The sequence below is a fragment of the Denticeps clupeoides genome, unplaced genomic scaffold (assembly GCF_900700375.1).
Source record: "Denticeps clupeoides unplaced genomic scaffold, fDenClu1.1, whole genome shotgun sequence".
Classification (NCBI taxonomy): Eukaryota; Metazoa; Chordata; class Actinopteri; order Clupeiformes; family Denticipitidae; genus Denticeps; species Denticeps clupeoides.
The window spans coordinates 200,714-227,636 of NW_021629784.1; the positions used below are offsets into that span (position 1 = coordinate 200,714).

At 40.5% G+C, this 26,923-nt stretch overlaps 2 protein-coding genes and 1 long non-coding RNA gene across 3 annotated transcripts; all 3 read left to right on the plus strand.

Annotated features, from left to right (window-relative positions):
* Positions 1–1,258: 1,258 nt before the first annotated feature.
* On the plus strand, positions 1,259–8,983 carry LOC114774191 (BOLA class I histocompatibility antigen, alpha chain BL3-7-like). Its single transcript, XM_028966114.1, has 5 exons — positions 1,259–1,416; positions 5,371–5,634; positions 7,039–7,308; positions 8,027–8,320; positions 8,916–8,983. Exons 1-5 carry the CDS (start codon positions 1,362–1,364, stop codon positions 8,981–8,983), a joined length of 951 nt encoding a protein of 316 aa, XP_028821947.1. The 5' UTR covers positions 1,259–1,361.
* LOC114774205 (uncharacterized) lies at positions 8,978–10,638 on the plus strand. The gene is made up of 3 exons (XR_003744751.1): positions 8,978–9,036; positions 9,133–9,348; positions 9,433–10,638. It is a non-coding gene; the product is annotated as an uncharacterized LOC114774205 (long non-coding RNA).
* A 7,674-nt stretch (positions 10,639–18,312) lies between these two features.
* On the plus strand, positions 18,313–26,923 carry LOC114774223 (H-2 class I histocompatibility antigen, Q10 alpha chain-like). Its single transcript, XM_028966136.1, has 10 exons — positions 18,313–18,458; positions 19,690–19,950; positions 21,463–21,735; positions 22,033–22,332; positions 23,556–23,572; positions 23,609–23,654; positions 23,767–23,807; positions 23,943–23,965; positions 24,429–24,506; positions 25,961–26,923. Exons 1-10 carry the CDS (start codon positions 18,398–18,400, stop codon positions 26,166–26,168), a joined length of 1,308 nt encoding a protein of 435 aa, XP_028821969.1. The 5' UTR covers positions 18,313–18,397; the 3' UTR covers positions 26,169–26,923.

The window sequence follows — 26,923 nt, forward strand, 5'->3', positions numbered from 1 at the left end:
CATTTTAAAACATAAGCTGGAAAATATCCCATACGTACATAATATAAAAACATATATATATACACACACACACACACACATATATATATATATATATATAGAGAGAGAGAGAGAGAGAGAGAGAGAGAAAAGATAGATACAAATAGATAGATAATTTAATTATTATCAACTTGACCCTCAAATTGTAGGATATTTACTAACATACATTTGCAAGAGTGTGAACATGCGTTCAATACAACACACTCAACACTCTTAAGTACTACTTATTACATTTATTTAGTTTAACTGTCGTGTTCTCATGCAGGATTGCGAATTAACACTCAGATAAACCACGGAGAGCGATGAACGAGGATTCGTCTGTTTACTGAGACATCACTTACGGCGTTGACTTTGTGAAATTCCTAGCAAAGGTTAAAAAAGATTAGGAATAAAGGAATCAAATGAATCGTTTTCCTTACAGTCAGCGCGCGCTGCCTTGCCGAACCCGGAAAGTGACGTCACAACGCGCGAGACGTCGAGATGATATTCCTAAAATCTGAAACTACGTCATCACTCGAATCCAAACAGATAATAACTAAACATCATTAATAAAGTAAAGTTTCCACAGTGAAATTTTACAATTTAACAGTGTATACACAAGGCAAAGGAAGAGGTTTTAGACACAAAACATGTGTGGTGACGGTCTCTAGAATTATTCCCTTTTGACAGTATAAACTAGGTGCCAGGGCTCCACTTTACTGGGGTACGAGGATCGGTGCTGATCAGGGTCCATCATGCTGGCTATGGCTGCATTTCAGCTCACCTCTTCACACAAGGTGGATCCTTCACACACTCATGTTCTGAATATTATAATATAATAATAACTGTATGCTATTATAATCATATTTGGGGGGGTCTTTGTGAAACAGTATTTCAAGTCGCTGTATACCGTGTATACTGTTGTACTGACAATAAATCTCTCTTGAATCTTGAAAATCCTGCATTCTGCCGTTTATTTTGTGTCCAAGTAGAGAAGGTGAAAAAAGGTGAACACTGGCTAAACATAAAAATTATTACAAAGTTTAGCCAGTGTTCACTTTTTCAGTGTAACAATGTAAAACATTCAGTACTAAACCAGCACAAACCTATTTAAACTTGGTTCATCTGTTGTCCTTTGAAATGGAACATTTCAATTCGAGCGCGGGAGGAGCTTCGGTCAAGAAATGACTTCAGTTCAGGAATTTAGTGGCGCTACTGGTCTCAACCAACCGGGTTTTGTTTTTTAACTCGCAGGGACCTCCAGTTCTTCTAACGTCTGCCGAGCGTGAGGATCTAATTCTATTCAGGGCGATGTGAGGAATATCGAACAATCTGTCACAGTCATGATCCTTCTCATCCTGGTCTTTCATCTTCTGGTCTTTAAAAGTGATCTTGCAGGTTTGTGTTTTTGCTTAAATTATTGCTTAATTATTATGGTAAAATTTTCATATATGGGTGGAGCTTTTCTGTGTTGTTAATTTTTTATGCTCTTGTGATAATTCATATAGACAAAATCCAGAACAGAATATTAAATGGTGTCTGTTATAAAAGTCGAGAACACAGTAGACGGAAGATGGGCGGTTATGGGGAAGGGGGGGAATAAATGCGGAATCGATTCTCCTCTACATCACGTTCATCTACATTTACAGTATTTACCAGACGCCCTTATTCAGAGCGACTTACAAGCAGTAGTTGCAGAGACAGTACCCCCTGGAGACACTCTTGTTCGGGGACACAGTAAGTGTCTTCACGGAGAAGGACGGACATGGCTTAAATGAATCAGGTTTTGATTGACAGGGCAAGTTCTGACCAATCAAGAGCGAGTGGGCGGGACTGGACGTAGTTGGAGGGACCTGCAGCCCCGACTTCTACCCGGATTTTAGTGACGCTGGTTTCAAACAATTGGTTCTAAATCATCACGAAGATAATAGGATTTTCCGCGAGGTTCTCTGTTGGTGTAATGTGTGTAACATGTGAGGATGTAGTAATTTTTAAAGGTGATTTTAAAAATTTCAGAAGGTTTGCCTGTTTAAAAATGCTTCAAAATATATGTGGATTTTTCCTATGTTGTAAGTCTTTAATACTCTTGTGATATTTGATATAGACGAAATCACGAAGAAGAATACAAAATTGTGCTTATGCTGAAATAAATTCGAGAACAAAAGTAGAGGAAGGAGCAGAATTGGTGGAGGGGGCGGAGTTAAAGGCGGAGTCGATTCTCTTTGATTTTTGCCGCTGTTTTATTGTCCAATGCGTTGACAACTGAAAACTGAACAATTGAAGCATATAAATAGACAATAACTACAATCTGATTAGTTCACAATTAACATTAGTAACTATTAACAATAGGCAGATGTGTTTCTGCACATTGTGTGGCTTAAAGCAATTTTACGCAATGAAAGAATTTTTCTTGGAATGAATATCCTGCTCCTGTTCCTTAGAAATAATGTTCCTTCAGTAGTTTTGGGTCTTTACATTCTTCACTAACCTACTGTATATACATATATTGTACATACAGGCGTACAATACAGGCGATTAGGCGTACATGACTGTTGGACAGCAGACCAACGCTGCAACATTTATGTGGACCCTGTTACCTGCGGGTTTGTTTTTATTTGTTCCCTTTGTTTTCCCTGTTTTTGGCCATCGTTACATTTTCTTTGTGTTAATAAATCATTGCACCATAGTAATTATACACCAAAATATTAACAGTCAGGGTGGGGCTCTTATTTATGGTGCAGCTGCTTATGTGACTGATAGACAAGTTTGTTCATTTTTTTTGTAGCTTTAATAGTGTTTAAGTGTTTAGTTTAATTGTTAAGTCATAACACAAAAAACAGTCTGGTATACTTGAATTGATGTGTTTTAATTGAAGAAAAAATGAAGATATTTCACAAAAAGGTTTTGTTTCTAAGACTAGTTGGATTTATGAATTGTATGTTTAGTGGATGACAAAAATTATGTTTAAATTGAGCAACTTGTTGGCAGGGCTGATCTGTTTCAGGATGTGACCAACGAGATAAAAACAAGTGTCACACCATGGAAAATAAGCAGGGGGCACAATTTCATGACATAGTGAAGTTTTTTAATGACGCTTAAACACAAACCAGCAGAAACCAGAAGTGATGTCACGTTGGTTTGACATGGTGAGGCAGTAGATCTGGAACTATGGCTGGACATGGCGAGGAAGAAGGACGCATACGCACAGCGTCATAAGACAGGGGTTTAATACATGGTGAACAGGACAGGGGGAGACATCCAGTAATAGTGACCCAACCGCAAACAGACACAAACTGGGCAGCTTCATACAATCAGACACAGGTGAAAGCAATCAGGAAACATAATAATACAGGACCAACATGAAACTTCGGTCCGAGCTCCTTCCAGACCGGGTCCTGACAAAGTCTCAGCTACACTGCGTGCAAACAGCACAGGACACATCAGACGAGAGACAAGGACACGAATACAGGCAAGGCAGATAAAACAAGAAGGTGACAGAACAGGACAGACAGGAGCAGTGATCTGGATTGTGACAACAAGGAAACAGAATTCAAGCTTGTATTTTTACTGGAATAGACATATAATTAATAATCATAAACACTATTATATTATATCCTGTAATTTTTTTGTCATTGCAATATTGAATGAAAAAGTATTGCTATTGCTATTAATTAATCCAGTATTGATATTATTATGTAGAAAATGTGCTATAACTGGATGACCTTAGTTAGTTCATTTTTTTATATCAGTTTTCCAGCTGCTTGGATCATTATTTGTCTGGGTTTGTCTTGTTTGAGAAAAATATAAAAGTTGTTTGATTCCTCCTGCTTCTGTTTTGTCTGTATATTTTATTATCCTTGGAGTTGAAGTGGTTTGAACAGATAATATGGGTTCGTAAGGCTTTTCAGCATTTTACAAACATGACAGAAGAGTTGATTTGGTAGAATTTAACAACAACAGTGTTAACAAAGCCATTTTTTGACTGTGTTCTTTATATTCTGTAGAGATTTGGTTCTCATATTGTCAATATTCAACAGCTGCAGTATGTATCAGTTATTAATATCCTGTTAATATCCTCAATATACAGGGTGGGCCATTTATATGTATACACCTTAATAAAATGGGAATGGATGGAACACATTTTATAAGTGGTCAGAAACTTATAAATAACTTATGAAAGAATAAAGTTACGTTGTTTTTCTTGTGAAATTACCAATACATTTGATGTGTCACATGACCCTCTTCCTATTGAAAAAAAAAAATTGGATCCATTGGCCGACTTCAAAATGGCCACTGTGGTCACCACCCAACGTGAAAAGTTTGCCCCCTCACATATACTAATGTGCCACAAACAGGACGTTAAAATATCACCAACCATTCCCATTATTTTAAGGTGTATCCATATAAATGGCCCACCCTGTACAACCTTGTTATCTTCACTTGCCTTGTGTTTGACTGCAGTGTTGATACATCGAGGCACATCCTACAAGACAACACTTATCAGAAGTTTTTTTTATATAAGCACTTACAGGTTAATAAAGCAAAATGTAAAGCACACAATCCATTAATGATGGCGATTATTCAGAAATTACTTTATGAATTTATGAGATTATAAGATTCTCTGACTGGCTGAAGCGGCATCCAATAACCATTTTACAAAGTAGAACAGGAAGAAGCTCCTTATTGGATCAGTTCCACCTTAAATTGTGCTCAGCAGGCTGCAGTACCGTTTTACACGTTCAGCGAGGTTTACATCCAGGAAATCTGTTTCAGAAATAAAGAAGTTTTTAAATCTGAATATGGTGATCATCTCAACATCTTGAAGTATTACAAATGGTATCAAGTGTTACCTGTCTGGCCCAGCACTGTTTTCACTGAACATTTCATGGGAACTGTGTATTGGCTTGATGAATGGAACTGTTTTAGGGGTGTTCGCCCAGGGCACCAAACGGGCTGGTACCACCGCTGTAGGTGCGTGATGACGCCCTCCGCTTTAATAACGCTGTCCAGACTTTGATCTTTTTCTTAAGGTACCTTATTTATTGCTGCACAAACAAAAAATGTAAAATATTTGCAATGATCTATAACTAATATGATAGTTCATAAACACAAACTTACAAATGCTGAGTATGGTGGCAGAGGATTGAGACAGTATAAAACAGTATAAAACAGTATAAAAACAGTATAATGGGTCCGTCTAACAACACCTGGAACCTGCCTGTTAGTTCCCACCTTATATACATTACTTCTACTGAGTAAAAGCCCAAGTGAATAATGCCACTAACCCTATATTGACTCTTAAAATAATTTGTTTACTACAGTTTCCTAAATTTCCTGTTTCTTCTCCAACAGTGATTCATTCCTGGACAGGATTGTACACAGCAGCTACAGGAATAAAGGATCTTCCTGAATTTGTTGGTGTAAATTTGTTCGATGATGAAGTGACTGGATACTTCGACAGTAAGAACAACCACTTTGAGATCCGGCAGGACTGGGTGAAGGAGCTGGGAGAGAAGTATGTGGAGGATCAGACAATGAGCTTCATAGATTTTACATGGAAATTCAAGGAGAACCTGAAAATGATCATGACTGAATTTAATCAGACTGGAGATCAAGGTAAGAGCAACAAGCACCTTCATCCTCTTCAAATCCAAACACCTCTGGAGTTTTATTTGTTGCCCAGGGATGAAGCTTCTATTTTAGCTCCACAGATTTAAGCAGAAACAGTGAACTTGTTAGTTTCAGCAATTCTAGAATTTGGCACGTTTCATCTGTAATATCACTGAAACACTAAACTGATCTGGAATTCACTGCTTCTTATAATGAGCACAGAGAACTTGCCCACCAGGAGCCACCCATTCTACATCCATTCACTGTCCCCCAGTTACCACCATGATTTCTCCATTTCTGTGTAATTAGTGTCCTTGCCTTCCTTCATTCTTTTGCCACTCATTGAGCTCTATTACTGTAGTCTAGACAACCCCAAGAGTTGCCTTTTGTTCACATTTAGGCCCCAGTGGTGTTTCCTTTGTGTTAACCTTCATTAAATATCCTTGTCGTGTACTGCCTCATGCATCAAACTCCTTGATGTGACAAGAATGTGTTTCCCCCAATGTTGAGCATTTGCAGCTCTCCTTTCTCACACAGCTGAAGAATAACACACACACACACACACACACACACACACACATGCACACACAGAACTGCCCCAACAGTTCATGTAAACTCTCCACATCTTCACGTTATTTATAATAAAGTAATTATACAGAATTTACACAGTAAAGTATTTGATGACAGATTTATATAATCATAAACATAAACCTAAAACTTCAGTTATTTATGTAACGTAAATAAAACAGTTCTGTACAGTAAATACATGAACTCAGAAAGTGACCAAATTACAAAACAAAAAACAAACAGGAAAACAAATGATGATCTTAGAGCTTTTTTTCTGATTAAAATTCTCTCTCTGAAAGTGAAGTGATTGTTGTAGGAAAAGTGTTTACATCATTAATAATTATTTATGTTTATATGGCATTCCTCTCTTCTACTATTTAAATATATGATGTGCACAGTATGTCAATGTTGTGCTGCATTTGCAAATGATCTCAAGTTCAGTCGTGAGCAGGGACACAGCTGTGCAAACCACAACTAGTCCTGTTATCTGTCTGTGTGTAAACCACAACTAGTTCTGTTGAGTCCACCCAGGACACCCCCCTCTCATCTCTTATCTGAGATGAAACAGGTTGTGTTTTGGTGAAGCTCCATGTCTTATTTGGAGTCGGTCTCCAGGGCTCCACACCCTTTTGCCCAAAATAAAAAGTCAACAGAGAGCAGAATTGTTTCAGAACATCCTGCATCGCGCACAGAGATCTTCTCAATAAACTCATCTGGAATCTTCTCCCGTGGTCCGCACCTTCCTTCCTTGTGTGGAGAAAATTTCCTTTACTTTGTCATTGTGAAGCACAGCAAGCACAGCACACAGTGCACACAACAAAATGTGTTCTCTCTCTTTCTCAGGAGGTCACACTTTACAGCAGATGTACGGCTGTCAGTGGGATGATGAAGATGGAGCTACAGATGGATACAGTCAGTTTGGTTACGATGGAGAAGATTTTATAAAACTGGATTTGAAAAACACTGATTGGGTTTTTGCAAGACCACAGGCAGAAATCAAGCAGAAATGGAATGGAGGTCAATCTAGATACTGGAAGAAATACCTGGAACGTGATTGTATTGAGTGGATAAAGAAGTATGTGATGTACAGGAGTATCAGTCTGGAGAGAAAAGGTACAGCAGCACACAGAACAACACAGAGAAACACACAGCAGGACTGATATAACGCTGAGATGCTCCTGGTTTGGATAATAAAGGTTTATCTTATCTTATCTTTTGGAGCTGAATCACTCTCAGATGCTTCATAATTAGTGTCAGGGTAATTGGGGCTTTAACAGCAGGGACGTGACCACACACCCCTGTCAAGCTTTACATGTGTGTGATGCTGCATGACGTCTCTTTTTGTTTTAATGTGTTTTCAGACCATCTTTCTGTTCTCATTATTAAAACCGCTTTATTTTCAACATTTTGCGCTTGTGTTTTTTCCACTTTTCGATGTGGTACAACAACTGCTATGTACCATCAGTAGGGATTCATGACTACAACACTAACATAAAGAGGGGGAAGCCATTTATTGATGAATTAAAGAATATTCATCAAAAATAAACTAAAACAAAACAGCAAAAGAAATGTGGTCTACTTAGAAAAATATGAAAACACAAGAGCCAGACAGGGACAAAATAAAGAAAAGAACAATAAAGAAAAGAGGAATTATCTGAAAATCTGCTATTGCCCAATGACAAATAATCACAAAGTAATATAATAATAATGTGTAATTGTGCTGCAGTTGTATTTGGAGTGTAAACTGGCAGGTAGATGTAGTAAAGTGTTGAATATAAAATGTTTCTCTTCCAAATTCTGTCCCTGTCCCCCCCCCTCTTCCTCTCTCTAGTCCCTCCTCAGGTGTCTCTGCTGCAGACAGACCCCTCCTCTCCAGTGGTCTGTCACGCTACAGGTTTCTACCCTGATAAGGTGATGATCAGCTGGCAGAAAGATGGACAGGAGCTGCATGAAGATGTAGATGTTGGTGAGACGTTGCCCAACCATGATGGAACCTTCCAGAAACGTGCAGAACTCAAAGTGACCCCTGATGAGAGGAAGAAGAACCAGTTCACCTGTGTGGTGGAGCACAAGAGTGGAGACCCAATCCACATGATCCTGACAGAGGAGAAGATCAGGACCAACAGTGCAGGTACAGGAGCTTCTAGACAGAATCATCAGTCTTCTTGCTTTAAAGTCTCTTTGATAGACGTGTTTATAGAATCAGTTTATAATAAAGTGTGGTGGAGAACATTTCACTGTTTGGTGCTGAGGATTAAACTTTTTATAAAGATCTTATTCAAGCCAGAATGAAGCTGGGCGCTTCAAATGTGCACGTCAACAATGTGTCAATGTGTCAAACAAGTTTATTAATATGGTCAAAGTCAAAACTTAATCGACAGTCCATTTCAACTCTGCACCCCCTGGACATAGTTTGCCCCCCCGATCTAAACTCACCCCCTTTTATGCCTCCATTATTGACCATTGATTTGACTTAAATGTTATTTTTATTACACACATTTCCACCAACCCGTCTAAACAGAATCTTTAAAACACAAAACATGGATGATTTCTTAAAGTGACACATGTAAGAAACTGAATTTTAATAATCTACTTTACTATTTAAAGAATGTATAATTGGTGCTGTTCAAATTACACATTAAAATACATAATAAGACGAAAAAGAATATTTCTATAATATTATTATTAAAGTATAAAAGTGATTTTTACTTTTACTGCAGGTAATAATGTTCCAGGCATCGTTGCTTGGTTGGTTGTTGCTGCTCTCGTTCTCATCGCTGTAGCCTAAGTCACTTAACCCTAAGTGTCTCCAGGGGGGGACTGTCCCTGTAACTACTGATTGTAAGTCGCTCTGGATAAGGGTGTCTCATAAATGTTGTAAATGTAAAAGTACTAATCCGTAAAATACTAAAATACTTTCTCTTCTCTTTTATACAGATTACGAGAAGGCCAGACTTGAGTATTGCACTCATCTCAGAAATTACTTAATATTAAGACTTTATTTTAACTTGTATTTAACTTAAGTTAATGTATAAATTTGTATGTTTGTACTTTAATCAAAATATTTTCTATTAATGTAGAATCTTCTTCGTCTGTTTGCTCTGATACGGGGTCTAATATCTCTGCAGAATCTGATGCACCTCTGGTCAAATAGTACGTTATTTTAAACTTATTTACTGGTGTCCAGATTCAGTCTTTAACACAGATGTTCTTATAGAAGTTTTCTGTTTTCCACAGGAAATACTGATCCAATTCAACAAGTTAACAAATTCACTCTGTGCTCCTCCATCACAGTCTTGTTTCGTGACTGAAACAAACACATTTGACCGCAGAAAATATCATTTATGCTCAATATCTGTAAAGGTTCTCAGTCATCCAGATTATGGTTATCTCAAAAAAGGTTATTTCACAGGCAACTAGACTTGTTATGGATCTGATTCGAGAAAGAACTCTTGTGCTATTTTAAAAGTCAGACTTAAGAAAGCCCTCTAGAATGGAAGGGCGAAACGTTGTCAAGGATCCATAAGAAGTACAGTTGCCAGTGAAATTGCCAGTGAGATAATTTGTGGTCCTTCCTGGACCTCTATCTGGACCTGTACATCCGATCCATCCCACACTTTACACCCTCTGCCAGACAAACACAGAAGTTAAACTACAACCTGCACCCCAGACCTGCCAAAACAGGAACTGATTCTTCACTCAGACCGCTGCTCGTTTTGATCCTCGACTTATCAAAAGAAGAACAAGACCTTCATCCAGACTCATCCAGTTTTTTTGCACTTTAATAGGGTTTGTGATGTAATTTAGCTGGTTGTCTCTATTGAACAGCAGTATTTTGCAACACATACAGACCCCACAAGAGAGTATGGTTATCAGGCCTTGACCTGAATGTTTATTTGGACCCTTAATTCCCCCCCTTGGGGGTATCTGGATCTGTTCTTGCCTCCTTTCTTGTGGTGTTACAGTATAAAAGGTGAGGTTCTCTGGGATTTTAATTTCTCATCCAGTGAAATTATTTTTGTGAGATTAGCTATATATGACACACCGAATGGGGCAGTGGTGTCCTAGTAGGTAAGGAAACAGACCCATAATCAGAAAGTTGACGGTTCAAGTCCTGAACAGTCCAAGGTGTGTCTTTGTATTTTCTGCCTGATGCTATTTTAAATATACTTGTGATGCCCATTGGGCGATCACAGAATTATGGGGGTCTAGTCAGTCACAGCAGCGATGAATCCGGCCTGATTGACTGGAGCTCCATAAGAGAGAACTGCAGTCTTTATTTGGGCTGCAACATTGATGTAGACTCTGGTATTGTTTTCTGTCGTGTTTTGTTCCTGTATTGCTGACACATGCCTCAGGGTTCATTTGAGTTTATTTTGCGCTTCCTTTTCGGCCATCGTACCAGTTTGATTTCTGTTAAATAAATATCCTCACTTTTCAAAATGTCCAACTTATGTGCTTCTGTTTCCCCAAAACGTCAAGACGTGACAAAACTGCATTTTTGACCGCTGTCACGTCCCTGTCTAGGGGTCAGGAGACACGACAACAAACGAGGGGAATATGTGCAGTGGGAAGACACAAATACCAAACCCAAGTGAAATATTGTGCTTTTATTTAGAGTGAGCAGTGAACAACAAACCAAACCAAAAGTGCTAAATACAACAACACAATTCACAGGAGGACAACACACCATAAAAGGAGAGACAAAACAACTACACAACAAAGCCACAACTAACCACACTAATCACTAACACAAGAACAACTCTTATCTAACTCTAACACAATCAAAACTCCAAAACTCTCCTCTCGCTCCTCCTCCGGCTCCACAACAATGAGCCCTGAATGGTGGCTGGAAGGGTCCTTATGTAGTGCTCTGTCCTGTGCATTGATTGGCTGCCAGTTGACGAGGGAATTGGTGGGTGGAGCTGTAAATCCAAATCTCCTCCCCCCAGCAGACAGCCTAAAAGAGAACACGCACAAAACAGAGCACCCCAAGCCATTCTACGGCCTAAAGGACGTAACACCGCCATAAACCAAAGTTCACACATTTTATCAAACACACTCTATTACCGCAACAAAAGAGTAAATAGAGGAACGAAGCAACCTTTAATATCTCCAAAAGTAACAACAGAAGAGCTGAAAGGTGAAGAGAAGGAGAAAAAAAAAAAGATCAGAGAATTCACCGCTAAAGGACAGATGTGGACGTCATCATCGGGTTCAAGGTATGTTATACACCACTGGGACAGAATGTTGTGTGTGCATGCAGAATACTTACTGTCACAACTTCTTATCTGGTGTAAAAAAATTAATTTATTAAAGTGAAAAAACACCATCTTGTACTCACATGATCAACACTATCAGCAGCAAAGGCAGTGAAGATGACAAGTAAACCTGTGTGGATGAAATCTTCAGGCTGTATAATCCCATCCTGGACCCACAACTCCTCTTGCAGGTGGGACGTGTGAAAGTGGCGGTGATGTTACTGGCAGACATTTTTCCTCCTCGCCTGTTGTCTCCTGGCCGTCCTTGTATCCCCTCTGAGCGCAGCTGCTGCCAGATGATGCGGTTTACATTTACGGCATTTGGCAGACGCCCTTATCCAGAGCGACTTACAACGTGCTTTCAAGTTACCATCGATGAAGAGATCAATTCCAGTTCACTAGGACCCCAACTATGAATACATCTATTTAATTCACTCTGTTGTAGATTCTGTACACAAAGTTTGACAAGAAAATTACAATTTAATCTAAATATTCTTTAAAGAGGAAGGTCTTGAGCTGTCGTTTGAAGGTGCTCAGTGACTGAGCTGTTCTGACCTCGAGGGGAAGTTCATTCCACCACCGAGGGGCCAAGACGAAGAAGAGTCTAGATGAATGTCTTCCTTTTACCTTCAGAGATGGAGGGACCAGGCGAGCAGTACTGGAGGATTGGAGTATACGAGGTGCAGTGCGAGGTGTAATAAGGGCTGTGAGGTAGGATGGTGCTGCTCCATGTTTGGCTTTGTAGGCCAGCATCAGTATTTTGAACCTGATGCGTGCAGCTACTGGGAGCCAGTGGAGGGAACGTAGCAGAGGGGCGGTGTGGGAGAATTTGGGAAGGTTGAAGATTAGTCGTGCTGCTGCATTTTGTATGAGTTGAAGAGGTCGGATGGTACGTAACGGTAGACCAGCTAGAAGGGAGTTGCAGTAGTCCAGTCGTGAGATTACTAAGGACTGAACCAGTAGTTGGGTGGCCTGGGTTGACAGGTAAGGGCGGATTCGTCTGATATTGTAGAGAAGGAATCTACATGAGCGGGAAAGATTGCTGATGTGAGTTGAGGAGAGATGGTTGTCTATTGTTACGCCAAGGTTGCGGGCTGTTGCAGAAGGAGAGAGCTGCGAGTTGTCTAGGTAAATAGCAAGATCCTGATGTGGTGAAGAATCTGCTGGAATGAATATTAGTTCAGTTTTGGTGGGATTGAGTTGGAGGTGATGGGCTGCCATCCAAGATGAGATGTCTGATAGACATGCAGAGATTTTGGAAGCAGCATGAAGATCAGAGGGAGGAAAGGAGAAGAGGAGTTGTGTGTCGTCAGCATAGCAGTGGTAGGATAATCCATGTGAGGAAATGACCTCACCAAGTGATCTCGTGTAGAGGGAGAAAAGGAGAGGACCTAGCATCGAGCCTTGAGGGACACCAGTGGAGAGTCTACGTGAGGTAGAGGTGGATCCTTTCCAAGTCACTTGGTAAGATCGCTCATCAAGGTAGGAAGCAAACCACTGCCATGCTGAGCCCCGAATTCCAAGCCTCTTCAGGATTGCCAAGAGAGTCTTGTGGTTAACGGTGTCAAATGCTGCAGATAGGTCAAGGAGAATAAGAACCGATGACAGTTTTGCCAATCTGGCTGCATGTAGCTGCTCGGTAACCGCCAAAAGGGCAGTCTCGGTGGAATGAGCTGTTCTGAAGCCAGACTGGTTAGGATCCAGGAGGTTGTTCTGTGATAAATGGAGTGATAGCTGGTTGTAGACACAGCGCTCAAGGATTTTGGATAGAAATGAGAGGAGGGAAACTGGTCTGTAATTGTTAATGTCTGTAGGATCAGCAGTGGGTTTCTTTAGGATTGGAAGAACCCTGGCTGTTTTGAAGGCGGATGGTACGTGGCCAGATGAGATTGAGCCGTTTATGATATAAGAAATGAAAGGGATGAGGTCAGGGGAGATAGTTTGAAACATTGCAGAAGGTATTGGATCTAGTGGACAGGTGGTTGGGTTGCCTGTGGAAATAATCTGAATGATTTCATCAGATGTGATTTTAGAAAATTGATTTAGAGTAGTTGTCGAATTTTCAGAGGGAAGAGTAGGATTAGTGGTGGAGAATGTCTCACAGATTTTTTCAATCTTCCCTGTGAAGAAGTTGGCAAAATCATCAGCTGTTAATGAAGTTTGGGCAGGGGGAGTCGGAGGGTTGAGCAGGGATAAGAAGATGTTGTGGAGTTTTTGAGGGTTGTGGGCAGAGGCTTCTAGTTTTGTTTTGTAGAAAGCAGTTTTAGCAGTAGTGAGGTTAGTAGAAAATTTGCGCAGAAGATTCTGGTAATCCAGTAGGTCTGAGTCAAGTTGAGATTTCTTGTATTTTCTCTCCGCTGCTCGAAGAACTCTTCGATTGCTACGCAATGTATCAGAGAGCCAGGGCGCAGGGGGAGAAGTCCTTTTGGGTTTAGTTGATATAGGACAGAGTTGATCAATGGAAACGGAAAGTGAGGTGAGGAGAGAGTTAGTAGCGGTCTCTAGTGGTAAGGAGAGGAATGAGTCAGAGGTTGGGAGATGTGAAAGAATGCAGGAAGATACAGATGAAGGTGAGACAGTGTGAAGGTTTTGTCTAATGAAGGATGGACGGGGGACAGTTGTGGATCCTGTAGGTACAGTGAGTGTAAAGGTCAGGAAGTGGTGGTCAGAGATGTGAAGGGGAGTGGAAGAAAGGTCAGAAGTTGGAGAAGGACGACTGAAGACCAGGTCCAAGACATTCCCTCCTTTGTGTGTGGGAGAGATGTTGCTGTTGGTTAAGGAGAAAAAGTGGAGAAGGGGAAGAAGGCAGGATGATTGTAGCTGGGCTGATGGAAGGTTGAAGTCACCAAGGAGAGTTAGGGGGGTTTCTAAGGAGAAAGTGCTGAGGAGAGTGTCCAATTCATCTATAAAGGTCCCAAGTGGCCCTGGAGGGCGATATAAGACTATGAGAATGATGTTCACAGGAGAAGAAACTGAGACTGCATGGAATTCGAAAGAAGAGATGCTAAGATGTGTCAGAGGCATTGGTGTGAAGGACCAATTTCTAGATATTAAAAGGCCAGTACCCCCTCCTCTCCCAGTTTTTCTAGGAGTGTGGGAGAACGTGTAGGCAGAAGAGAGGGCAGCAGGTGTAGCAGTGTTCTGTGGGGATATCCAGGTCTCTGTTAGTGCCAGGAAGTTTAGGGAGTGGAGAGTAGTGAGACCAGAGATAAAGTCAGCTTTTTTAACAGCAGATTGACAGTTCCAGAGTCCACCTACCACCCTTGTTTGAGAAGTAGATGACAGGTTGGGGTAGATGAGGTTGTTTGTAACAGAGCCTCTGCAGCGTGAGTATGTTTTTCTGGGTCTGTAGGAGACAGTTACTGGGATAGTTTTCAGACACATGGTTACTGTGAAAAAAAAAAGGCTAAAAGGAGAGATGCCAGGTTTGAACTTGACAGCTGCTGCTTTTCAGCTACAGACTATGTCTGTAGCGGAGTGACCTTCCTTATAAATCCCTAAGTCCAGCCCCCTAATTTGCACCACAGGGAACCCGAAACAGTGATTGACCAGCTGAGTATGATAATGATGCCAATCACTTGGTGCTACTTAAACACAATCTACCTTTCAAATACACACAACACAATTGATATTGCTACACAGTCCTACAGCTGAGCTTACAAATAGACAGTAAACAAAATCTAGATCCTACCTTTCCAGAAGAGACTAATACAACGATGGACAAGAAGCACTCAGCAGATGTCTGATAATCGTTGCCTCGATTCTGGTTCTGTGCTACATGCCTCGTGAGAGATTCTGTACTTCTGTGTATGAACACTTTTGTGTCTGGGTTTTGAACATGTTATTAATTATTAACCAGACTCTGAAGCCAGAACCTTCCCAGCCACAGTGAGTAGTGATGCGCCCCTGTAATTTACACAGGTGGCCTTGTCACCCTTAGATGGTGACCATGCTGGCCACTCTCTCCACTGCTGTGGGATGTTCTCATCTGCCCAGGCCTTGCTGATGTATTGGTGAAGTGCTGGTGGACAGAGGTGTCCCCCCTGAAGGTAGGTATTTGAAGGTATGAAGTCGGTGTCTGGGGTCTTGTTGCCTCTCGGAATGTTGGAGGCTGATTGAGGCTGGTGATTCGTGGATATTCAGGGGAGTCACTCAGAATGGTGGGGTCTACATAAGCATCCATCTTGGAAGGTCTTTTGTTCTGGTCTTTCAGGTTTTTATGATCGTCTAATGTTGTCAGGGGAGTGGTGCTCTGGGTCTTTTTCTCCGTTATCGCTCCTTTGCTCAGGAGGGAGAATATTTCTGCTGCAAGTGAGGAAACAGCCCGCGGGGGTCATGGCGCGAATTGCAGCCTGTAGCCTTTTCACACAGCGGCCAAAACTGCGCATGCGCGCCAGCTCTCCGCGCAGCCACACAGGCCGTGCATGAGCGCCATCTTGTGGAGGTGAAGAGATATGACGCTCTTTTAATCATTTTCTCTTTTGACTGGACGCGCTAGTGCAATTTTTGACGTGTTAGATGGTGGGTGGCTTGGTTGAGAACGTTGTCCTCCTCAAGCTAACAGAAAGCTTCAGTACTTTAAGGAAAGTGACTGCGGTCCTGCGTTCTGCTGCCAGGTTCTTGGCGGCTGCCTGTGAACTGTGAGCAGGGAGCAGCCACAGTCTCAGCGCTGAGGAAAAGTCGCACATCTTCACAGGGAAGAGTGCGAGAAGGCTGTTCTGGGACCTGTGTGTGTTACATGCTCTCCCCGTGTTGGTGTGGGTTTCCGCCAGGTTCTCCGGTAACACATGTAACTATTTATGTACCAAATTTTGCACAATAATATCTTTCTATTTTCACCAACCGATGATGTTTAGGGTCACATTGGTCCTTCTAGTTCCACCTGCATGAACAGCCACACAGGTGACCTCTCCAAGACGCTGGAGGTCCAGCGTCACCAAATTCAGAGTCGGGTGCTCTGGCTAAAGGTTCCATCAGATGCCTGACGATGGCCTGTCACACTGCCCTGGCCCAGGGACAAGGATCTACGTCCCAGTCAGAGAGAAGAAGCCTGACGCCTCACACTGCACAGACACAGACTGGCCGGGCACAACAAGAGGGAGCGGGTTGGGGACAAGATGGGGACAAAAGAAAAAAAAAAAGTATATCTAGCATAAATGTAATAACAATATATTGTGTACACGTCTTATTCAGGTGAATTTAATTTTGTAGGGTTAATATGACAAACCACAGTCACACATGGGGGCTTGTGTTTTGTCAAAGTCAAAGTGAAGTGATTGTCACATGTGATACACAGCAGCACAGCACACAGTGCACACAGTGAAATTTGTCCTCTGCATTTAACCCATCACCCATCACAGTGGGCAGCCATGACCGGCGCCCGGGGAGCAGTGTGTGGGGATGGTGCTTTGCTCATTGGCACCTCAGTGGTACCTTGGCGGATCGGGATTCGAACCGGCAACCTTCTGATTACGGGGCCGCTTCCTTAACCGCTAGGCCACCACTGCCTTTTGATCAGCATATAACTCACTATTTAAGTTCAGACCTGCCTGAGGGTTACTTTACGTTTTTGAAGTGTTAAGTTCTTGGGTACATTTACATTTACATTTACATTTACAGCATTTATCAGACGCCCTTATCCAGAGCGACTTACAATCAGTAGTTACAGGGACAGTCCCCCTGGAGCAACTAGGGTTAAGTGTCTTGCTCAGGGACACAATGGTAGTAAGGGTACCAACATTTTCCATGATTTGAAGTGGGACACCACATCCAGGAAATAGACCCCTCACACCCTGGACGTAGTCTTTTTAAGCTCCTTCTGGCAGATGGTATAGAAGTCTGTACACCAGATCTGACAGTAACAGCTTCTTCCCTCACACCCTCACCCTCATGAACCGGGTTCCATATCCAATGCTACTTGGTCTACACGCCATTCTTGCACTGTTGGTATTAAACTTCATGTGTAGTGTGTTGTCTTGTTAACTTGTGTGTTAATACACTTTACCAGGAAACATGATTCAGATTTCTGTATGGCTAAACTCTGACCAACTTGTTCTGTTGCTAACCCTCTCGAGGCAGGCGTTGCTGATTTGCAACAGTTAAAAACTAACTCCCTGATTCCCCCACATAAATATTTTAAGATTTTTTTACTTAGAATTTCCACTGCAGGACTTAGTTGTGCGCTAGCAACAAACAGTTTCCCACTTGCTCACCAGATGTCAGTGCTGTCTCACTTCCAACATGTCTGCTTCCTTGGAGTCACTGAAACGGATTTTCTCTGCATCAATTTCATGTAATTATCACTATCAACCTCGATTAATTTGAAACCAAAAGTGTATAAGAATAATCATGAGTACATATAGATACAGTATATGCAAATTAGTAGATATGGATACTCTATATGTACAACGGGCCAATGTTGCAAATCTGCAACAACTCAGAATGCATTGCATGTGAAGGTCTCTCTAAAAAAAAAAGTCAGGATTCTATTGTACTACCCCATATGATAATTTCCCCCAAATATAGGATTTTTCCTGTTGCTAAAAGTTAATTTGAGCCTGAAAGGGTTGCCTAATCTAAATATGTAAATGCAGTAATAATTAGTAGGGAAGTTCTGAATATTATTCAATGTAGTGTGAAACTGGAGATACCCACTGCATCGTCACGGCAACGGGGTGTGTGTGTAGGACCACGTGATCACCGTGATTCATCTGTTGTCATTTGAGCCGCGCTTGTAGTGAAATGTCGGGGTGTGTGAGGAGCTTCGGGGAGGAGCCACCTGTACCTGCAGCTCTGACTTCTGCCCAGATTTTAGTGACGCTACTGGTCTCAACCAACTGGTTCTAAAGTCTGTAAAGATCACAGGAAGACATGAGGAATTTCCAGCTGGTCTAAGGTCTGCAGCCCGTGAGGATCTAATCATCGAATAATCTGTCAAAATCATGGTCCTGCTCGTCCTCATCTTTCATCTTCTGGTTTTTAAAAGCGATCTTGCATCAGGAGGTTTGTGTTATGGTCAAATTATTAAATTGTGATACGGGTGCACATAATGCTCTTGTGATATTTGATATAGATTAAATCCAGAACAGAGAATACTAAATGATGGGAATTTGTCAGTTCACAGCAGCATCATGTTTGCAGCATAAAAAAGCTGAGCTTTTTCAATTAAAATGACTTTAGACTGGACTCACAAAACTATGAATGAACTCATGTGGAGTTATGTACTTAACAAAAAAAGGTGAAATAACTGAAAACATGTTTTATATTCTAGTTTCTTTGCTCTGATTACTGCTTTGCACACTCTTGGCATTCTCTCGATGAGCTTCAAGAGGTCGTCACATGAAATGCTTTTCCAACAGTCTTGAAGGAGTTCCCAGAGGTGTTTAGCACTTGTTGGCCCCTTTGCCTTCACTCTGCGGTCCAGCTCACCCCAAACCATCTCGATTGGGTTCAGGTCCGGTGACTGTGGAGGCCAGGTCTCCACTTTTTGTTAAGTTCAAACCTAATTGGAAAGATAACTATAAGTAAAATGTTACTTTTCAATATTTTGCCAAGAATCCTTTGCAGGTAATGATTGCCTGAAGTCTGGAACTTTTACTGCTTTTGCAGTATGTTTTGGATCATCTGTACTGTGAAACGCTGTCCAATCAACTTTGCTGCCTTTGAGAATAAAGTATATTCCTCTATATACACTTCAGAATTCATCCGGCTGCTTCTGTATTTTGTCACATCATCAGTAAACAAGTGCCATTGGAAGCCATGAATGCCCATGCCATCACTCTGCCTCCACCATGTTTTACACAAGATTTGGTGTGCTTTGGATCATGAGCTGTTCCAATTCTTCTCCAAACGTTCTTCTTCCCATCTTTCTGGTGCTGGTTGATCTTACTCCAAAGAATTCTGTTCTAGAACTGGACTGGCTTCTTCAGGAGTTTTTTGGCAAAGTCAATATTGTTCTATTTTTGAGGCTGATTAATGGTTTGGACCTTGCGGTGAATCCTTTATATTTACTCCCATGAAGTCTTTTCTTTATGGTAGACTTAGATTCTGATACACCTGTTTCCTGGAGAGTTCTTCACTTGAGTGGAAGTTGTGAAGGGGTCTTTCTTTAAACTGCTTAATTGACAAGGAAAGAACCCATTAATTAACGAGGGAATAGCCTATGCAGCCTTGTGTTTTTTATTATTAATAAATTAATTTTTGTTAAAATTTTTGTTTTAATATTTATTTACAGGTTCTCGTTCCCTGCAGTATTTCTACACTGCAGTGACGCAGGGAATTAATTTCCCAGAATTCACTGCTGTCGGCCTGGTGGATGGACAACAGTTTCTGTATTACGACAGTAACACCAGCCAAGCGATTCCCAAGGTGGACTGGATCAAGAATAATGAAGGACCAGAATACTGGACCAGAACTACCCAGAATCTTCAGGGATCTGAAGCCTCCTTCAAAGTCAATCTGATTACAGCGATGCAGCGTTTTAACCAGTCAGGCGGTGAGTAGAAATCTAATCCTGGTTTTAAATAATAAATGGCCTGAATATAAGCACATCCACATCTGATTTTTATTCAGTTCAACCGTCCTTCCTGTCATAGAAACGACTGAACTCAGACCAATCTGTTTCCCCTGCAAACATGTCAATTTTTTTCTGGCTAAACTTAGTACTAAGCATGAAAATATTTTACTTTCCACAGTAACTACTCTGTACTGCTCTGTCTGTGTCTGTGTGTGTGTGAACACAGATTAAACAGCGAGCCAAACTCGTTTTTCACGAGCCGGGAATAAGACCGTCCTGCTCCTTTATTACTTCACTTCGTGCAAAGACCAGTGAGAACCGAATAAAACAGAAAAAAAAAACATTAATTTCGTGGCCGCACAATCTGCTGAAAGCTATAAATGAAAGTCCATCACTTCCACAGCATGTCACAACCGAAAAGCATCATGGGATGCAGATTACAAACGTGTCAAAATAAAGATCCACAATCTCACAAGATCTTACAAACACAAAGTGTTTTTCCTTAATAAACATTTATTATTTCTAACATTTTCATATAAAATTTTATGTGAACATTAAAACTAACATAAAAACATTAACTCTTTTCCTAAGGGCAGAACAGTGCTAATGAAAGTTGTGCATATTAATAAAGGGTTTAAAGGTTATGTCTTAAAATGTGTGTTTAATCATGAAAATTTCACTTTGTGAGATTATTTCACATTAATATGGGTTCCTCTAGCCTGTCTATGGTCCTGCAGTTGTTAGAAATGGCAGTAGATGTAAACTCTTTTTTTGGTCATTCTGCTGTGCCGTTCAGACAGCGGCAGTTCAGATGGTCTGATCTGGAATTTGTCCCATTATGTCATGGTGAGGTCCAGCTGAAAAAGAAACTCGAATACAAATACAAATACTTATTTAATTAATATCAATGTACATTACAGTAGCATGTTCAGTACCAACATTTCTACACAGGGAATTAAATTTAGCAAAAAGTGTTTTAATTACACACTTAATTTCAAGTTAACATGAAACATAACAAACATAGAGCTGAAATAATTTACCAATCCCTGTAGCCCCGCCTACCACATACTACAGCTTTCCAGTGTTACTCACTGTTACATTATATTATCTTACACAATCTAAGAATCATTTATAACTTCAAGCAGCTGATCATCACTATTTTGTTATTGGGTTGAGGTTTAATCACAGGATACAGCAGCAGGTTTTACGTTTATATTTACATTTACATTTTTTACAGGTTTTACTGCTGGGGTCCCTCCTCCAGTCCTAAAATGAACTGGAGACGTCTGACCTGATTCTGTTGTAAACTACAGAAAAACATGAAACTTTTGCTTTTTAAAATAATTTATTTCATGTGGTAGCATGAAGATGATTCATATAAATCCTCATGTAGTTTATATATAGTAAAAAAAATTATATACATTTATATTTTAGAAAATTCAACAGATGAATACAAAATAATAACAATAAAAAAAACTCTCTCTCTCTAAGGAATCCACATTGTACAGTCAATGTACGGCTGTGAGTTGGATGATGAGACTGGAGCTACAGATGGATACAGACAGTTTGGTTACGATGGAGCAGATTTTATCTCACTGGATTTGAAGAGCTCATCTTGGGTTGCTCCAGTTCCACAGGCTGTAATCACAAAACAGAAATGGGATGGAGCTGATGCTGAGTATAGGAAGAACTACCTGACCCAGGAATGTATTTACTGGCTGAAGAAGTATGTTCACTATGGGAAGATCAGTCTGGAGAGAAAAGGTACAGCAGCACACAGAACAACGAGAAACACAAACACTGAGACAGTTTATATGTTATAATTAATGTATGATGATTAACAAACAGATGAAACAAAACAAGGAAAATGGGGATCAGCTAGAAATATGCATCTCTGAACCTCTTATGAGCTGCAGTTGTATTTGGAGTGTAAACTGGCAGGTAGATGTAGTGAAGTGTTGAATATAAAATGAGCATTTTTTGGATGTTCTGCTGATATGAAGACGTCCTGTTTCTCTTGCAAATTCTCTCCCTGTCCCCCTCCTGTCTTCCTGTCTCTAGTCCCTCCTCAGGTGTCTCTGCTGCAGAGAGTCCCCTCCTCTCCAGTGGTCTGTCACGCTACAGGTTTCTACCCTGATAAGGTGAACATCAGCTGGCAGAAAGATGGACAGGACCTGCACGAAGATGTAGATGTTGGTGAGACGTTGCCCAACCATGACGGAACCTTCCAGAAATGTGCAGAACTCAAAGTGACCCCTGATGTGTGGAAGAAGAACCAGTTCACCTGTGTGGTGGAGCACAAGAGTGGAGACCCAATCCACATGATCCTGACTGAGAAGAAGATCAGGACCAACAGTGCAGGTACAGGAGCTTCTAGCAGCAGACAGAATCAGTTTCCTCTTTGTAAATTTCTTTTGACAGAAGTGTGTACAGGATCCTTTACAAGAAAGTGTGGTGGAGAGTATTTCACTGTATGGTCATGTGAACAGAATTAAAAGTCGTTTGATGTTTTTGTACAATAACAATGATAATGAGAAACAAATTAGTTAATTATTATATATACCCTCCAGACTGACCCCTTCTATGCTTCCATTATTGACCATTGATCTGAGTTTAATGTTACTGACAGCTCTGTTACAAATAAGGAAGCAGAAATACATCAATACCCTTTTACACACATTTATACCAAACTGTCATGGCCAACACGCCTCCAACCCACCAGAGAGCGCCAGACCAGCCAGGGAGACAGAAATGAAGGCGGGCAGCGTCAAGTATAAAAGTCAGGTGACCCTGAGGAGACGCCGCTCTTTGTTTGAGATTCTTCACCAGAGACGCTAGCTCACTTACCCACACCCAAGTAATTCGACCCATGAACTACGACCTTCGCCTGCCCCCGACTTAGAGAATTCCCTGACCCCCTTGAGACCACGACGGAACTCCTGGCCACAACTTCTGCCCGTCCCTGACCTTGAGCCTGCCTGCCCCTTGTGTGAAAACGTGAATTCAAGCTCCCCCACCTTCCTGCCGCCCAAGACGTCCTCACGTCCAGTCCACGCTCCCGGACCGTCCTTAAACCTGCCAGCCTCCCTCTCACAGACCAAACGCCTCCGGTCCTCCTCCTCAGCCCGTCCAGTGTCCTCTCCCTGTAAGACGGCTTGTCCCCCCGCTCACAGCATGTCTGCAAGTGCGTCACCGATTTCACCTCGTGACACAACCTCTAAAACAAAAATGTAATCACATTTACACAACACATTTAAAAAGCATCTTATAACCATCTTAATATATTCTATAAGACCAGTAAAATAGTTATTGGTGCCGCTACAACTGCACATAGCATAATAGCATACCATAGAGCACATTATAAAAATAATACATCTGGATTCACACGTTTATTTACAGGTTTCTACAGGTTTATTTCACAGGTTTTTACAGACGTTTACTTCTATTTTGGCGACAGTTTTCCAAATTCAGGTGGGCAACATCCTAAATGACATTAAACATTTTAATGTTGCCCACCACACTGACCCAGGACACACTCCACACAGTCCAGTATAAAAGTAATTTACACTAATCTTTTACTGCAGGTAATAATGTTCCAGGCATCGTTGCTGGGTTGGTTGTTGCTGGTCTCGTTCTCATCGCTGTGGTTGTTGGTGTTGTGATGGTTGTGAAGAGAAGATCAGGTGAGAGAGACGCAGCAAACAACATCAGTAACTTTTACACCAAACATGGTGTCATGTGGGGAAACTACTAATCAGTAAAATACTAAAATACTTTCTCTTCTCTTTTATACAGGATACCAGCAGGCCAGACGGGAGTATTACACTTGTTTAGACGCAAGTTTTTTTTGTTTTAAACATTTGTACTTGTGGTTAAATTTCAATATTTAATATTTATATAAAATATTTACTAAACACATATAAAAATTTTGCTGATATGTAACTTTTTTCTACTCTTCTATCTTCGATCAGATCCTGATCAGAATGTGCAACAAGTAAGTTTTTTATCTAATTTTCACAATCATTATCACAGGAATTATGACCAAATAAATTAGTTTTCTTTAGTCTAAACATTTGTTGCTTTGGCGGATGCTGATTAATATCAAATCTGGGCATCATTCTGTGCCAAACCATGTTCTTTCTAATGTAATGTTGTAGGATTTCAGTGCAGCTATTTCCTTTTGTATTGCTTGTACCCACTTACTGCAGACACACCTAAAATCTGGATTAGGTTAAATGTGAAATGCTGTAAATGTAAATGCCATTTCGGAAAGACGCAAAATGAGATGAGCCAAAGTGTTAAAATGAAAGTGCTCTCTTTATTCTCTTGATCACTGGATATTCACCCTATTGGTGGCTCATTTGTTCCTTCTTCATTTGTACCCATATCTAACCTGCACATTCAATTAGTGGATATCCTTCAAATATAATAATTTCTGTCTTTTTCCTGTCACCCAGGGATCTGGTGAAGAATCTGAGCCACTGGCAACTCCTGAATCGGTGCCCCCTGCCGGCTCCAATGCAAATGGAACAGAGGTGGATTTTCATATTATTTTACCATCTACAGTAGGGGTGTCCAAACTGCGCCCGTGATCTAAGTCCAGAGCTAATTGTTGAAATATAATGAAAGATGGCCCCATACATTAAATTTGTTCTCAACTCTATTGTACATTTTAGTTTCAACACAAGGTGAAGCCACAGATATATGATCAAGGCAACATCATCACAAAACAAGTTTAACCAAAGAAAGATTTATTCACCTCAAAATATTAGGTATTTGGTAATACCAAGCATTCAGCAGAGTGATGAGTAACATTAGCAGATGATTAAACATGCTAATATTTTACTAGCAAATGAAATTAGTAAAAAAAAAAACTAAAAAGTTATAAATTCAAGTTATTCATGGCTGGATTTTGTGGGGGTCATGAATTAATCCTTAATCCTCCCACATATAATGCTTATGGATGGACTCTATGAATCGTCGCATGTCAGCCAATATCCTTCACCTCTAGTGAAAGATATTCACCATTCATAGATGTTTCTGTAAGTGGTCCTTAATGAAAAAGATTGGACACCAGTGATCTACGCAGAACATAGTGAAATGAGACGACCTTTCTTCAGGATCATGGTGAAACACTACAGACTACAGTGCAGTGTGAACAATTACAACTGCTGTTATCTCCCTTTCACTCGCCACAGTGGCTCAATCTGTCTGTTTTTTTTACGCTGGATGCAACTCTCCCCATCTTCCTGGAACCATCACCAAGAAATGCATGGTCACAGTGGCTGGGTTGAGAACAAGTAGGAGAGTAATTATACAGCAGATTTGCATGATCATAAAATAAGATGAGATAAGACCAACCTTTATTAGTCCCACAAGTGGGAAATTGCATTTGTACAGCAGAAAGTGGATAGAAACAGAAGTAATAGCAGCAAAAACAGAGGTAAATAACAGCAAAATAAAATAAATATGTACAAATGTATAATTGAAATCTAGACATGTGCAATGGGAAAGTAATGGGTAAAATGGGTAAAGGGTACACCTGAATAGTTGGTAATTATCGTGATGTATTTGAAGTGTGTGTTTATTTGTCTGTGAGTGTGTGTGGTCAACGGTGAGGTCTATATACCAAATGTAAAAAAAAATTGATGATAAAGCATAATACTTCTTGGTAGTATAGACCTGCTATAGACCTCAATATTGCAAATATTGCAAGTATTCAAGTGAACCAATATGCAAATATTGCAAACATAACCAAATATTGCAACAGGCAGGGTGAAGGTGTGCAAATGTGTAAAGTGAACATTTCTGGGGGGGGTAAAATCCAGTTTTATTGTCCAGTGGTCCAGTTGTTCCTTAATGTACATCACAAAAGAACACAGTAACAAGTAATTTCAAAGAGTTGTTCCCCAACATAACCATACAGTAAATATATATAGTCAAAGTATTTTTTGCTTATTTTATTGGTATTCTGTTTCCTGTCACCCAGAGGACTGAAGAAGGAGCATCTACTGACACAACAACCACACCAGCCAACCAGTCTGCTCCCAGAAGGGGGTCAGAAGCCACATCTGACAATATCTGTGCCTCTGCCTCCTCTCTCAGTGTTGCCGGGTCTCCTGTACACGACAGCTGCCCCGGCCCTACTGCACTTTGAAAACAGTAATAAAACCATCTGCAGTAACACAGATGTTTAGTGATATCATCAGTATAACATCGCAAGGACAATATTCACAGAAAGTATTATAAAACACAGCCAAAAGAACAGTACCAGCTAGGCATGCAGCTCTGACAGCTTGTGTTCCTTGATCCCAAGGAATTTACACTTGTATAGAGAAAAAATTCCATGTGTCATAGAAGTAAATGAAAACTACATAAACATAGTACTTTAGATCACAATTCAACTTGATTAATTAATTGCAGATTTTTTAATCAATTGATTGTTTATATTGTCTCATATATCATTTAATTAGGTAAAGATCTGTTGTTTAAAGCAGAATGTATTCAGAATTTATTCAATATTTCAGTTAAATGAAATAAGAATATGGAAAGATTGTGGACTGGATGTAATGTGAAATATGACTAGAAGGGCATCTTGGGACAAACAGAGCCCAGGCTGAACAATTCAGAGGCAGCTCCTACTCCACTGCCATAAGACTGTTTAACATTATGGTGCTCTTACATGGACTTCCCTCAGGTCCTTTAACCTTTTTTTTACAGTGTATAATTAGAGTATTATTTTTTTGCATATATATAGTATATATTTATTGGGATGATACATTCTTGTTCTGATAAATGTTAATTTGTATGACCTTTTATTTGTACCATGTACACTGTATTTATGAAAAAACATAATCTTTAACCAAAAATATCTTATTTTGGTTCATATTTGTTATCTTTTTCAGAATTGTTGACTTAGGTCATAATAAAGATCAGAATAATTTTGACATGA